General features: G+C 40.4%; 2 protein-coding genes across 9 annotated transcripts in view; both read left to right on the top strand.

Annotated features, from left to right (window-relative positions):
* The window catches only part of Pfas (phosphoribosylformylglycinamidine synthase), a 679,058-nt gene that overhangs the window by 291,437 nt on the left and 372,026 nt on the right, over positions 1 to 15,595 (top strand). The window lies entirely within an intron of this gene.
* The window catches only part of LOC137239080 (uncharacterized), a 36,685-nt gene continuing 29,827 nt past the window's right edge, over positions 8,738 to 15,595 (top strand). The window contains exon 1 of the mRNA XM_067763989.1: positions 8,738 to 8,991. Within this exon, the coding sequence (XP_067620090.1) occupies positions 8,738 to 8,991 (254 nt within the window). The remainder of the gene's footprint in view (positions 8,992 to 15,595) is intronic.

Raw genomic sequence — 15,595 nt, 5'->3', positions numbered from 1 at the left:
TATAACTTTAGAAAAAAACTTGGTAAAATGGGTGTGACACCTACCATATTAAGTAGAAGAAAATGAAAAAGTTTTGCAGGGCGAAATCAAAAGCCCTTGGAATCTTGGAAGGAATACTGTTCGTGGTATTACCTATATAAATAAATTAGCGGTATCCGACAGATGATGTTCTGGATCACCCTGGTCCACATTTTGGTCGATATTTCGAAAACGCCTTCACATATACAATAAGAGCCACTCCCTTTTAAAACCCTCATTAATACCTTTAATTTGATACCCATATCGTACAAACACATTCTAGAGTCACCCCTGGTCCACGTTTATGGCGATATCTCGAAAAGGCGTCCACATATAGAACTAAGGCCCACACCTTTTTAAAATACTCATTAACACCTTTCATTTGATACCCATATCGTACAAAAAAGTTCTAGAGTCACTCCTGACCCACCTTTATAGCGATATTTCGAAAAGGCGTCCACATATAGAACTAAGGCCCACGCCCTTTTAAAATACTCATTAACACCTTTCACTTGATACCCATATCGTACAAACAAATTCTAGAGTCACCCCTGGTCCACCTTTATGGCGATATTTCGAAAAGGCGTCCACCTATAGAACTAAGGCCCACGCCCTTTTGAAATACTCATTAACACCTTTCATTTGATACCCATATAGTACAAACAAATTCTAGAGTCACCCGTGGTCCACGTTTATGGCGATATCTCGAAAAGGCGTCCACATATAGAACTAAGGCCCACTCCTTTTTAAAATACTCATTAACACCTTTCATTTGATACCCATATCGTACAAACAAATTCTAGAGTCACCCCTGGTCCACGTTTATGGCGATATCTCGAAAAGGCGTCCACACATAGAACTAAGGCCCACTCCTTTTTAAAATACTCATTAGCACCTTTCATTTGATACCCATATAGTACAAACAAATTCTAGAGTCACCCCTGGTCCACGTTTATGGCGATATCTCGAAAAGGCGTCCACACATAGAACTAAGGCCCACTCCTTTTTAAAATATTCATTAACACCTTTCATTTGATACCCATATTGTACAAACGCATTCTAGAGTCACCCCTGGTCCACTTTTATAACGATATTCCGAAAAGGCGTTCACCTATAGAACTAAGGCCCACTCCTTTTTTAAAATACTCCTTAACACCTTTCATTTGATACCCATATCGTACAAACGCATTCTAGAGTCACCCCTGGTCCACTTTTATAACGATATTCCGAAAAGGCGTCCACCTATAGAACTAAGGCCCACGCCCTTTTAAAATACACATTAACACCTTTCATTTGATACCCATATCGTACAAAAAAATTCTAGAGTCACCCCTGGTCCACCTTTATGGCGATAATTCGAAAAGGCGTCCACCTATAGAACTAAGGCCCACGTCCTTTTAAAATACTCATTAACACCTTTCATTTGATACCCATATAGTACAAACAAATTCTAGAGTCACCCCTGGTCCACGTTTATGGCGATATCCACACATAGAACTAAGGCCCACTCCTTTTTAAAATACTCATTAACACCTTTCATTTGATACCCATATCGTACAAACAAATTCTAGAGTCACCCCTGGTCCACCTTTATGGAGATATTTCGAAAAGGCGTCCACCTATAGAACTAAGGCCCACACCCTTTTAAAATACTCATTAACACCTTTCATTTGATACCCATATCATACAAACAAATTCTAGAGTCACCCCTGGTCCACCTTTATGGCGATATCTCGAAAAGGCGTCCACCTATATAACTAAGGCCCACGCCATTTTAAAATACTCATTAACACCTTTCATTTGATACCCATATCGTACAAACAAATTCTAGAGTCACCCCTGGTCCACCTTTATGGCGATAGCTCGAAAAGGCGTCCTCACATAGAACTAAGGCCCACGCCGTTTTAAAATACTCATTAACACCTTTCATTTGATACCCATATCGTACAAACAAATTCTAGAGTCACCCCTGGTCCACCTTTATGGCGATATCTCGAAAAGGCGTCCACCTATAGAACTAAGGCCCACGCCCTTTTAAAATACTCATTAACACCACGATATCTCGAAAAGGCGTCCCCTATAGAACTAAGGCCCACGCCCTTTTAAAATACTCATTAACACCTTTCATTTGATACCCATATTGTACAAACGCATTCTAGAGTCAACCCTGGTCCACTTTTATAACGATATTCCGAAAAGGCGTCCACCTATAGAAATAAGGCCCACTCCCTTTCAAAATACTTATTAACACCTTTCATTTGATACCCATATTGTACAAACAAATTCTAGAGTCACCCCTGGTCCACCTTTATGGCGATATCTCGAAAAGGCGTCCCCATATAGAACTAAGGCCTACGCCCTCTTAAAATACTCATTAATACCTTTCATTTGATACCCATATCGTACAAAATAAAATCTAGAGTCACCCCTGGTCCATGTTTATGGCGATATCTCGAAACGGCGTCCATCTATAGAACTTAGGCCAACGGCCTTTTAAAATACTCATTAATACCTTTCATTTGATACCCATATCGTACAAAACAAATTCTAGAGTCACCCCTGGTCCACCTTTATGGCGATATCTCGAAAAGGCGTCCACCTATATAACTAAGGCCCACGCCCTTTTAAAATACTCATTAACACCTTTCATTTGATACCCATATTGTACAAACGCATTCTAGAGTCACCCCTGGTCCACTTTTATAACGATATTCCGAAAAGGCGTCAACCTATAGAACTAAAGCCACGCCCTTTTAAAATACTCATTAACACCTTTCATTTGATACCCATATCGTACAAACAAATTCTAGAGTCACCCCTGGTCCACCTTTATGGCGATATCTCGAAAAGGCGTCCACACATAGAACTAAGGCCCACGCCGTTTTAAAATACTCATTAACACCTTTCATTTGATACCCATATCGTACAAACAAATTCTAGAGTCACCCCTGGTCCACGTTTATGGCGATATCTCGAAAAGGCGTCCACACATAGAACTAAGGCCCACTCCTTTTTAAAATACTCATTAACACCTTTCATTTGATACCCATATTGTACAAACAAATTCTAGAGTCGCCCCTGGTCCACCTTTATGGCGATATTTCGAAAAGGCGTCCACCTATAGAACTAAGGCCCACGCCCTTTTAAAATACTCATTAACACCTTTCATTTGATACCCATATTGTACAAACGCATTCTAGAGTCACCCCTGGTCCACTTTTATAACGATATTCCGAAAAGGCGTCCACCTATAGAACTAAAGCCACGCCCTTTTAAAATACTCATTAACACCTTTCATTTGATACCCATATTGTACCAACGCATTCTAGAGTCAACCCTGGTGGACTTTTATAACGATATTCCGAAAAGGCGTCCACCTATAGAACTAAGGCCCACTCCCTTTTAAAATACTCATTAACACCTTTCATTTGATAGCCATATAGTACAAACAAATACTAGAGTCACCCCTGGTCCACGTTTATGGCGATATCTCGAAAAGGCGTCCACACATAGAACTAAGGCCCACTCCTTTTTAAAATACTCATTAACACCTTTCATTTGATACCCATATCGTACAAACAAATTCTAGAGTCACCCCTGGTCCACCTTTATGGAGATATTTCGAAAAGGCGTCCACCTATAGAACTAAGGCCCACGCCCTTTTAAAATACTCATTAACACCTTTCATTTGATACCCATATCATACAAACAAATTCTAGAGTCACCCCTGGTCCACCTTTATGGCGATATCTCGAAAAGGCGTCCACACATAGAACTAAGGCCCACGCCGTTTTAAAATACTCATTAACACCTTTCATTTGATACCCATATCGTACAAACAAATTCTAGAGTCACCCCTGGTCCACCTTTAGGGCGATATCTCGAAAAGGCGTCCACCTATAGAACTAAGGCCCACGCCCTTTTAAAATACTCATTAACACCTTTCATTTGATACCCATATCGTATAAACAAATTCTAGAGTCACCCCTGGTCCACCTTTATGGCGATATCTCGAAAAGGCGTCCACCTATAGAACTAAGGCCCACGCCCTTTTAAAATACTCATTAACACCTTTCATTTGATACCCATATTGTACAAACGCATTCTAGAGTCAACCCTGGTCCACTTTTATAACGATATTCCGAAAAGGCGTCCACCTATAGAACTAAGGCCCACTCACCAAAAAATAGATATCGGCTTACGAAGTTCGAAGTTCGAAATTCTACATTTCGAAATTTTATTTTATTTTTTTGTTATTGCGTTCAGCAAATTGAAAAAGTAAAAATATGGGCGTGGTCCGCTCTTTTCCCTTATTAGAAGGGCTGGATTCTTTTTTTGAGAAATTTAGTATAACAGCTGTTATGCGAGGTGAAAGTCAGAGTCTGACTGTATTCTTCTCAAAAAAAGAATCCAGCCCTTCTAATAAGGGAAAAGAGTGGACCACGCCCACATTTTTACTTTTTCAATTTGCTGAATGCGTTAACAAAAAAATAAAATAAAATATCGAAATGTAGAATTTCGAACTTCGAACTTCGTAAGCCGATATCTATTTTTTGGATGGTGGGTGGGGGGAGGGTGGGGGGAAGTGGGTTTTGTCCAATACCCAGAAAAAAAGTTGATTTTGCCGCATAGTGTTATTATTATAAATACGAAACAACAGGTTTGACTCACTTATTTACTTTGACTTCCCCTATTCGTGATATTTGGCATATCTTTATTACCATTTCAATGCAAATCCTGCAATTTTTCCTACAAAAATATCATGAGTTTCAGGTCTAAGTATAATAAGAATCAGGTAAAATAACAGTTGCAATAAATATTGAAAGTGCTATAACTTCTTTGTTTATTATTTTAGTAATACGGTTTCAAAGCAACATTTTCTTAGATAGAGACAAGACAAAATATGCACAGCTACTTTTTATCTTTCAGTGTGCGTTAGAAGAATTTGTATACCAGCTCATTCAACTCACGACTTTCATAAACTTACAGGACCCATTTTTTTTTATTATAGAGCTTTTACTTACAAACTTACATACTTTTATTTGGTTATTTTTATATATAATTGAATAGTTGGGTATTTGAATCGCAATAAATTTAAAATGTCTGTACTCCACAGTAATGCGAATTTAGGCAAGCTCCCAACACCTGGGAATATTTGTGCGATTTATAACGAGGAGACTACAAATTTCAATTTTTTCTCCACGCCATGTTTGCACGGGTTTCACCGATCGTGTCTAACGACTGGCTGACAGATAACGATTCATTTCCACTTTGTAGGAGGACGATTGATTCTCAATCTTTGAGAAGCTTCTCAGAACAAGAGCTTCGCCAAGGAATTGAGAGATTCAATAAATCAGACCATTTGTCAATCCCCTTATTTCGTATTATTCGGACAACATATGATTACCCATGGTAACGATTACGATATGGTAAGAAATATAAACATGATGAGCGAAGGAAAAGTTGAAACTCAAGAAAAAAGACATGACGGTTTGGGTCTTGTAAGGGACTTGGTACGTAAAAATATACAAAAAGCTTGAGAAACTAGTTCAAAACGCTGCAACTTGCGTTCTCGACCCGTTAGTTGTAATATTGCTCAGGAGGTACTGAGCCAAAACATCTCCTTGAGTAAAGCTTCAGAGAAGTATAACAGCAAATTAGCTAAAACATTCTTAAAAGCTAGAGTTCGCAGTAACGTGGGGAAATCATGCTATGTTCTAGAGGACTTGTCAGGCAAATTATTAGGAACGTTCCATGCGAAGGATATCCAACCTCTCAGCTAGGGACTAACAATTCGCCATTTTCTAGTTTTTGAAGATGTTTTATTACTTTAGCATCTTTAAACCCTGTTTTGTTATGGCTTTCGGCTATTTACCACCCGCGCTGTTACTTCTGCTTACTCCAAACTGGAAAATGAAGCGGTAAAGATGGGTTTGATGGTGAAAGAGGACAAAACGAAGTACCTGCTGTCATCGAGCAAAGAGTCAGCGCATGCGCGCCTTGGCAACCAAGGTACTGTTGGCAGCCATAATTTCGAAATAGTAAAAGACTTCGTTTATTTGGGAACCAGCATCAACACGAGCAACAACGTCTGCACTGAAATCCAGCGAAGAATCAATCTTGCCAATAAATGCTAATTTGGACTAGGTAGGCAATTGAAAAGTAAAGTCCTCTCTCGGCGAACGAAAATCATACTCTACAAGTCACTTATCGTACCCGTCCTGATATATGGGCAGAAGAATGGACCATAACAACAGCAGATGAAACGGCTTTGGGAGTGTTCGAGAGAAAAGTTCTTCCAAAGATTTATGGACCTCTACGCGTTGGCGAGTACAGAAGAAGATTTAATTATGAGCAGTACGAGCTATACGCAGACATCAACATAGTTCAGCGAATTAAAACGCAGCGGCTGCGCTGGCTAGGCCATGTTATGCGAATGAAAGATGATGTTCTGGCCAAGAAAGTGTTTCTATCGGAACCCGCCTATGGAAGCAGAGGTAGAGGGCGGCCCCCACTCCGTTGGAAGGACCAGGTGGAAAACGATTTAAACTCCCTTGGTGTGACCAATTGGAGCCGGTTGGCGGAGCGAAGTAGCGACTGGCGCGCCTTGTTGGACGGCCATAACCGTTCAGACGGTTAAGCACCAATTAAGTAAGTAAGTACTCTCTCATTCTACAAGAGTTGTGGATATGGGTTTGTTTCAGGATATGATCACCTATCATATCAACCCATTAGAAGTGATCTAAGTAATAAGGTATCAAACCCATCAACTCTTAAAATGAACATACCTTTTTTTTGTTACCCAACACTGCCACTGCGTGTCAGAACAGCTGAGAAAGAGAGAAGACTTACACCAAGATGAGCAAATAAGTTTCTTTAAATCGGGTTTCCTACACGTATTCATCGTGAATTGCAGAAAAAGTTTAAAACGTTCATAATAAGAAAAGTTACAAGAGCCTGTGAACATATATATTTTGTGAAAAAAAAATGTATTTGCTACAGCCGGAGTGCATCGCATACAGACATTAGATCCAATGAAGGAATTAAAGGAACATGGTCGATAAGAGACTTAGAAATAGAAGAGGTTTAATTAACTAGACAGGCTTTAATGAGGAGAAAATCAGCAAAAAAGTTAAATACAATTGTGCATATTCGCGATGAAACTAATTTACAAATTTAATTATTGGTTGCGAGTACAAACTTGGCACTCCTGATCCCCTATCGCATGAATCAAAGAAGTCCTGAAAATATATAGTTTATCAAAACTTCGTTTTCAAAGGAAATTGATCTTTGTTAAGATGATAAAATAATAAGAGGGATATGCATTAAATCAAAAGCTTTTGATACCGTCAACCATGGCATACTACTGCAAGCCTGGAAGGGTCTACCCTTCCCCCATGTCTTAAAAGTAGACAGAAAATTATCTGGGTGGTCGGCAGGCATCGGTGCAATTTAGAAATGAAACCTCAAAACCAAGAAGAATTAAACAGAGGGTGCCACGGGGTGGTGTCCTATCTCCACTTTTGTTTAACTTCTACATATCTAAGCTACCTTCGCCACCAGAAGGAGTTACTATCGTTTCCTACGCCGATAACTGCACAATAATGGCCACAGGCCCAGGCCCAGGGATCGATGAGCTTTGCAACAGAATAAACGCTACCTCCCTGATCTCCCCAGTTTTTTCGCCTCGCGAAACCTGGCATTATCAACGACTAAATCCTCCGCGACCTTATTTACAACATGGACGTCCCAAATGTCGACCATTTTGAGTATCCACGTCGATGGCACTACGCTACCGACAGTCCTACACCCCAAAATCTTGTGTGTGACATTTGATCAGGATCTACATTTTGGTGAGCATGCAGCCGCAATTGTACCGAAAATCCAGAGCCGTAATAAAATCCTCAAATCCCTTGCTGGCAGTACTTGGGGAAAAGACAAAGAAACGCTCATTATAACTTACAAAGCAATTGGCCAGCTGATTGCATGCTACGCGTCCCCTATATGGTCGCCAAGCCTAAAAATAACCCACTGGAATAAACTACAGGCCTGCCAAAATACTGCGCTCAGAACCGCCACGGGCTGTCTTCTTATGTCCCAGAACACCATCTACTTAATGAGGCGAGAATACTCCCCATCAGGGAGAGAAATGAGATGCTAACCAAACAGTTCCTGTTGAATACCCTGAAGCATGGGCATCCCAACAGACATCTGATTGATGAGCCAACAACACCTAGGGACTTAAGGAGTCATCTCCGTAAGCATTTTGAAGAAATACGGCACCTGAGAACTCAGCCGTATGAAGCAAAAAAACACAAGCAGGTCCTTGGTGAGCTCCACAAACAGGCGTCGGACCTTTCTGCCAGGATTGCCCGGTGAATCCAGTACTCAGGGCACAGAACCCAAAACTTGCGGAAGAGGAACGCATTCCCCCCAGGGAAACGCGAGTCACTCTGGCTCAACTTCGTTCTGGATACTGTAACAGGTTAAACTCTTACATAGCCAGAATCAACCCCGACATACAAAATGTATGCCCCGCTTGCAATGTGTCCCCACATAACACCAACCATCTCTTTAATATTAATGTGGAACCAACGCCTCTAACACCCCTCTCATTATGGTCCACCCCTGTCGAAACAGCAAGTTTCCTTGGCCTCCCGAGGATCGGTAGCAGCTTTTAGGTGGGGCGAAACATTGCTACAACAACAACAACAGGGATATGCATTTAATGCTGATGAGCGACAGCTGCAACAAAGTGTATAACGAACATGTGATTTTGCATTCTGATGATACTAGTGTGGCGTTTGGAGCATCAGCAATACCAATTCAATCAATGAACAGTGGTAGTGGTGGGACATACGATGGCAAAATAGCTGGATGGTATGAGTTAGAAGAACCACGTAGGCTGCTGAAGGGGGAATCATCTTCATTCAATCCATCTATATTTTTATCGCGTCACTATATTTATTTTAAGTAGGATTTTGTGTTTCGGAAATGCGATCTTCTAGCACTACTAGCACTGTTAAGTGGTCGCCAAAGCATATGTTGTGAAAACAAATAAAAATAAAATAAAAAAGTTTAAGCACTTTCCTTTATATAAATCGACAACAATCAGCGCAAAATGTCTCCTTATATAATGACATGTTCTTGCTAAACTTGAGGGCCACCGTGGTGTGATGGTAGCGTGCTCCGCCTACCACACCCTATGCCCTGGGTTCACACCCCGGGCAAAGCAACATCAAAATTTTAGAAATAAGGTTTTTCAATTAGAAGAAAATTTTTCTAAGCGGGGTCGTCCCTCGGCAATGTTTGGCAAGCGCTCCGAGTGTATTTCTGCCATGAAAAGCTCTCAGTGAAAACTCATCTGCTTTGCAGATGCCGTTCGGAGTCGGCATAAAACATGTAGGTCCTGTCCGGCCAATTTGTAGGGAAAATCAAGAGGAGCACGACGCAAATTGGAATAGAAGCTCGGCCTTAGATCTCTTCGGAGGTTATCGCGCCTTACATTCATTTTTTATTATTCTTGCTAAACTTTGATTTTTAAATTTTGATATAGAAATTGCAAAAATTTTTATGAGAAGTAAAAATATAGAAGTGGAGCGCATATTAATTGGATTGCTAGGTTGGTAGGAAAGGAGATATTATTAGTCAATCAACAATAACAATAAACAATGCAAGGATAGTGTTACGAATATTAGCAACACTAAGGGGTACTGCCATCTCTAAGCCGACGCTAAGCAGTGATTGTATGCACATCCATAAATCAATCATTATGTATCTACATAAACGAATCAATCATTACCTCTACACATATGTACGTACATGCAGCGGAGAAGCAACGCACAACCACATGCATATATCTGAGATACTCCCGAAAGTATGCAATGAGAGAAGCTATAAAATCGTGCATCTGTAGTTACAGCTGAGAAATTTGATAGCTGATGGCCAACTAGTAGATTCTGGAACTGGAAGCGGCTAGAAGATGCGAACGAGGAAATCAGAGAGTATAAAAGGCGATACCAGTTGAGGCGCGAGAGGCAGTTTTGATTAAGACGCTATATGGCGAGCAATAGCAGTATTATTTATTTTGAAGTACTTTAATAAAGGCCATTTTTCCATTATTCAATATTGGAGTTATTTATTCAACAGTTTAGTGATTCGAACGTTAGCAGAGGATCGCAAATAAGAGGAATTGCAGTAAATCCGTTACAATTGGTGTCAGAAGAGGAATTGTTGAATAAATTCCGAAGATTGCGAATACAACTTGGACATGACAAAGTTGAGTGAGTTGAGGATCCAGCAATTGAAGAAGGAGTTGGAGAGCCGTGGATTGAATACAACCGGCATTAAGATCGAACTTCAAGCACGGCTACGAGAGGTAATGGAGTCGCAAGGAATTGATGTGGACGAGTATGTCTTTTATAATTATGGGGACGAGACAACAAAAAAAAATTGAAGAGACGAACGAAAGTCCGAGTCCAGTCGCAAGCGGCGAGAATAATGCGATATTGGCTTTGTTATCACAGATATCGGCAAAAATGGAAACCCAGGAAACACGCATAACAAAAATATCATCACAAATATCCACAAATATGGCATCCCAACTGGAATCGCAAGAGACACGCATAACATCTAAGATTGAAGCCCAAGAAACGCGTATGTCAGAAATGTCGACACAGATTACATCCAAGATGGAAACTCAACTGGAAGAACAGAAAACGTATATGTCATCTCAACTGGAATCGCAGGAGAACCGTATAACATCGAAGATTGAAGCACAAGAGGCACGAATATCCGAAATGTCGACACAAATATCAGCGCAGATCTCTGCACAACTGGAAGAGGAAGAAGGACGTATGTCTTCGAAGATGGAGGCGCAAGACACAAAAATTTTGCAACTTGAGAACAAAATCGATGCCGAGATTGAAACATTGCGAGGTCATATACAGGAGTTGCAACTAAATCGCCCAGTTGTTTCAGCAAGCAATACGAAGATAAAAACTCCACCTTTTGACGGCTCTGTTCCTTTCCAGGTGTTTAAGATTCAGTTTGAGAAGACCGCGGCAGTGAACAACTGGAATGCTGAAGATAAAATTGCTGCACTGTTCATGGCATTGAAAGGGCCTGCAGCTGAGATTTTACAAACCATTCCAGAGGGCGAACGGAACTGTAATGAAGCATTGATGGGCGCTCTAGAGAGACGATACGGAACTGAGCATAGTGAGACATTTCAAGAGTTTGCGTCGGATGTTGAAAGACTGGCACATTTAGCGAATGCGGACCCACCCGTGGAATACACTGAAAGGGTAAAGATTCAGAGCTTTATAAATGGCAAACTGGACGTCGAAACAAAGCGAGCTACATACGTAAACCCAACGTCAACATTCGCAGAAACGGTATCACATGCTCTGATTCAGGAAACAGCGTCGCTTCTGTGTAAGCCAGTTTTCAAAGCACGCCGTGTGGAAGTAGAAAGGCCAGAGTGGGTAGAGGCAATATTGGAGGCGCTGAAAGGATCGCAAAAGCGGAGTGAAAGAGTTATCAAATGCTTCAAATGCAGGAAGCCCGGTCACATTGCACGTCATTACGATCTTGGTCCTAATAGTTCCAACAATGTGGGTGGCCGTAAACGCAAAGCTGGAGGAGATGAGCAAGAGCGTGTCAGATGTAAAGAACGAAAACTTGCCCCAGCTATTGAATGTCCTGTGATATCTGTGTCGCAAATTGGAAGAAAATCGAGCAGTCTTGCCGTCGAAGGAAAGCTGGATGGCAAGGAGCGTGTACTGACTGTAGATACGGGCGCATCTCATTCCTTAATTCGATCCGACTTGGTCAACAGGAGATTAAAAACGTTACCTGGCGCAAGGTTGCGTACGGTCACTGGCGAGTATAACCAAGTCCAAGGAGAAGTGGTATGTAAAGTCTTGATTGGAAAGGTCACAGTTCTACACAAATTCGTTGTAGCGGAGATCGTTGATGAGCGGAGCAAGGTTGCGTACGGTCACTGGCGAGTATAACCAAGTCCAGGGAGAAGTTGTATGTGAAATCTTGATTGGAAAAGTCACAGTTCTACACAAATTCGTTGTGGCGGAGATCGTTGATGAAGTCATAATGGGAGTGGACTTCTTGGTTGACCATGACATCAAGATCGATATGCAGAGAAGGGTGATGCGTTATAAGAACCAGGATATACCACTTAACTTCAGTTTGCAGAAAGGGTTCAGTAGTAATCGAGTACTGGTTGAGAAGACTCGACAAAAACCACGAAAGTCAAAGGCAAAGGTTGATGGAACAAATGGGCCAAACAAATCAAAACCGAAGGTGCCTGTGGGAGAAACACTGGTATTGAAAAGCCCTAACGGACGCACTAAAACGAAGGAAAGAATTTCGCAGAAAGAATGCAAGGGTGGTTTCAAGCCAGGGCACACTACTGTTGTGAAGCGTCGGAACGATACTGATTATGCAAAGCAAATCCGTCCAGCGCAAGCTCTAAGAAGTAGTTCATTGGCCAAACAACAGAGTGCGAGGGAACGATCAAGGATAATGAGTAGTAAGATGAAATGCAGGTACGATGAGAACAATAATTCGGAAGGTTTCTTGGCGGGAGATTTGGTACTGTTATACAACCCTCACCGGCGGAAAGGTGTTCCATCCAAGATTCGGTGCAGTTGGGAAGGCTCGTACAAAGTTGTGAAGAAGATCAGTGATACCATCTACCGCATACAAACCATTGGGAAACCACGGAGTAGAAGAGTGGTACATTTGGAGATGCTAGCGGCGTTTAGTTCGGGAGATTTGTCTGATCGGGACGATCAGACTTAGGTGGTGGGCAGTGTTACGAATATTAGCAACACTAAGGGGTACTGCCATGTCTAACCCGATGCTAAGCTGTGCTTGTATGCACATCCATAAATCAATGATTATGTATCTACATAAACGAATCAATCATTACGTCTACACATATGTACGTACATACAGCGGAGAAGCAACGCACAAGCACATGCATATATCTGAGATACTCCCGAAAGTATGCAATGAGAGAAGCTGTAAAACCGTGCATCTGTAGTTACAGCTGAGAAATTTGATAGCTGATGACCAACTAGTACATTCTGGAAATGGAAGCGCCTAGAAGATGGAAACGAGGAAATCAGAGAGTATAAAAGGCGATACCAGTAGAGGTGCGAGAGGCAGTTTTGATTAAGACGCTATCTGGCGAGCAATAGCAGTATTATTTATTGTGAAGTACTTTAATAAAGGCCATTTTTCCATTATTCAATATTGGATTTATTTATTCAACAGTTTAGTGATTCGAACGTTAGCATAAGATTGCAAATAAGAGGAATTGCAGTAAATTCATTACAATATGTTTAATGCAGCTATTCTCTTACATGTACGAATGTTTTTTTTTTTGTTTTTTGCAAATAACTTGAAGAAATGTTCAAGTTAAAATACATTGAAAAATTGTTTTCTTTAGTTTTTGTTGTAACCATTTACAAATTGAATCAGGATCCAATTATTTATAATCTTTTGCCTCCAACGCTTATAAACGTTTTCTGAAAGAAGTTAAAGGAATTATTTAATACTGAAAACGCTTATATATCGTTTCCTAAAGTAGATAAGCTACTGGTAAAAACCTGTATAGAAGCACCTGTTGAGAAATATGAATGGAACATTAGGTTCATACATACATAAGTTTATTGAATTATAATTTTTAAAGAATGAATAAAGATTAGATTATGGTTTTGGTCTTGTAAGCATAATATGTATGTAGTCGTGAGCTTATTATTATTGTTTGGGTATGAGAGAATTGCCAGTAACTCTCAACACAAGGTAGGCTAGCGATTGAGAATACATTCAGAGGAGTAATGACACCTATCTCCTCCACACGCTGATGTATAAATTTTTTTTATGCACAACTTTCCTTCGGCATAGTTCTTTTTTGTTGCGGGTTACAACCTTCACCTTTAGGGTTTTCATTTCTCTGCTGTAAGAAGTCCGTCCGTTTCTACTATGCTAGTTAATAGAGAAAATAACGTGTGAGAACCCCAAAAAGCGAAGGTTTTGTACCCTCACAACATATACTTACATATTCATTTTTAACATACATTTTATACAATAATTGAATTTATAACCCTGAATTTACCATTTATACATTTCACGACATGTACTATATCTTTATGAATTACACGTCAAAATACATATATTCTGTTGTACATTGAATTAATAATTACTAAACTGAAGGGCAAATCAGACTTGCGCACTTTTGCGCGCAAACAAAATATTTACATTTTCGCCCACATAAATTTCAAATATAGGTCACCCTAACATACACTAAAACATTTTGAAGGGAAGTGGATACGCACAAAACATAAAATTGCGCCGGTGAACCAACCCTTTTGCGCATCCAATGCACTCAGCTACAAATACAAAATACATAATAATTTGAAGAAACGGAGATCAGCAGCATGTCGCCAAAAATAAGCGCCGCTATTGGAATTTTACTATACATACTTACGCACAAGCATACAACACACCAACGCCCGCCGTAAGCAGAAGTCGACAGCATCAAGCGAGGCCAACGCACCATCAGAACCAAGCGACAGCGAACACCTGCATAAACACAAATGGTTGAATTCAATAGGTAAAGCGAAGGTTGAAAAACACGGCAGGCATACAAAAAACAGATGTACGACACTAGGTACACTGGGTTTTATGTATATTAGGGCTCCCGAAAATTGGAGTAAAGCTAAATGCCGGGATAGCGGATTATCCTAAATGATCGAAAGTATGCTTATATATGTATATATATGTACAAACCATAGGCATGATAATGGAAGAAGGGAAAACGTATGTTAGCATGTAAGCGTATGTATATACTAATAGAATACAGCGAAAGTAGCGTTAGACTAGTATTCGATTTTTGCATTTCTACCTTTTATAATTGTTATTGTAAAATTACTGACTGCCTGCGCGCAGTCCTACATAATTTTATAACGGAGGAATTGTTACTAATCAATTGTTTTTAGAAAATAGCCGTCCGCCGACGTACGTACTCGTATATAAGGGCGACAAATATGCTTGTAACATCAGAAGCTAGGAGATAGGCATATGAGTGAGGCATACCACTGACCAGAACACGACCTGAAGGTTTCTACTTCATTTCGTGATTAGTTTTATATTCAGTAGGAGGTTTCTACTCCAACTGACGGAGAGCTTGGCAGAGGGTTCTACCTCAGCTACTCTTATCAGAACAGGGCCAGAGAATATGAGTAGCTATTAAGGGATATTGAATTCATAAATTAATTTTATAACGTATTTTCAGAAATCCTTGGTTTATTTATTTCAATCGGAATAGGTTCTCCCACCAACTATAGGAAACCTTGACGGACTGGGCATACCTCAGCAAAAATAAGTCCGTCACATATGGCGTCCGAGCAGGAACTATAAACAAAAACGCATATGGCGCCCGAGCAGCCTTAAGAAAGATCAAGGACATCATCAGGGCTTTACAAAAAGGATATTCAAAGGAAGGTAGCAAGGAAGACACACAAACAAGAAAATGGTAAAGGTATCATGG

The sequence above is a fragment of the Eurosta solidaginis genome, chromosome 2 (assembly GCF_040869045.1).
Source record: "Eurosta solidaginis isolate ZX-2024a chromosome 2, ASM4086904v1, whole genome shotgun sequence".
Lineage (NCBI taxonomy): Eukaryota > Metazoa > Arthropoda > Insecta > Diptera > Tephritidae > Eurosta > Eurosta solidaginis.
The sequence above is the reverse complement of the archived record's forward strand: the minus strand, read 5'-3'. Positions and strand labels throughout refer to the sequence as shown.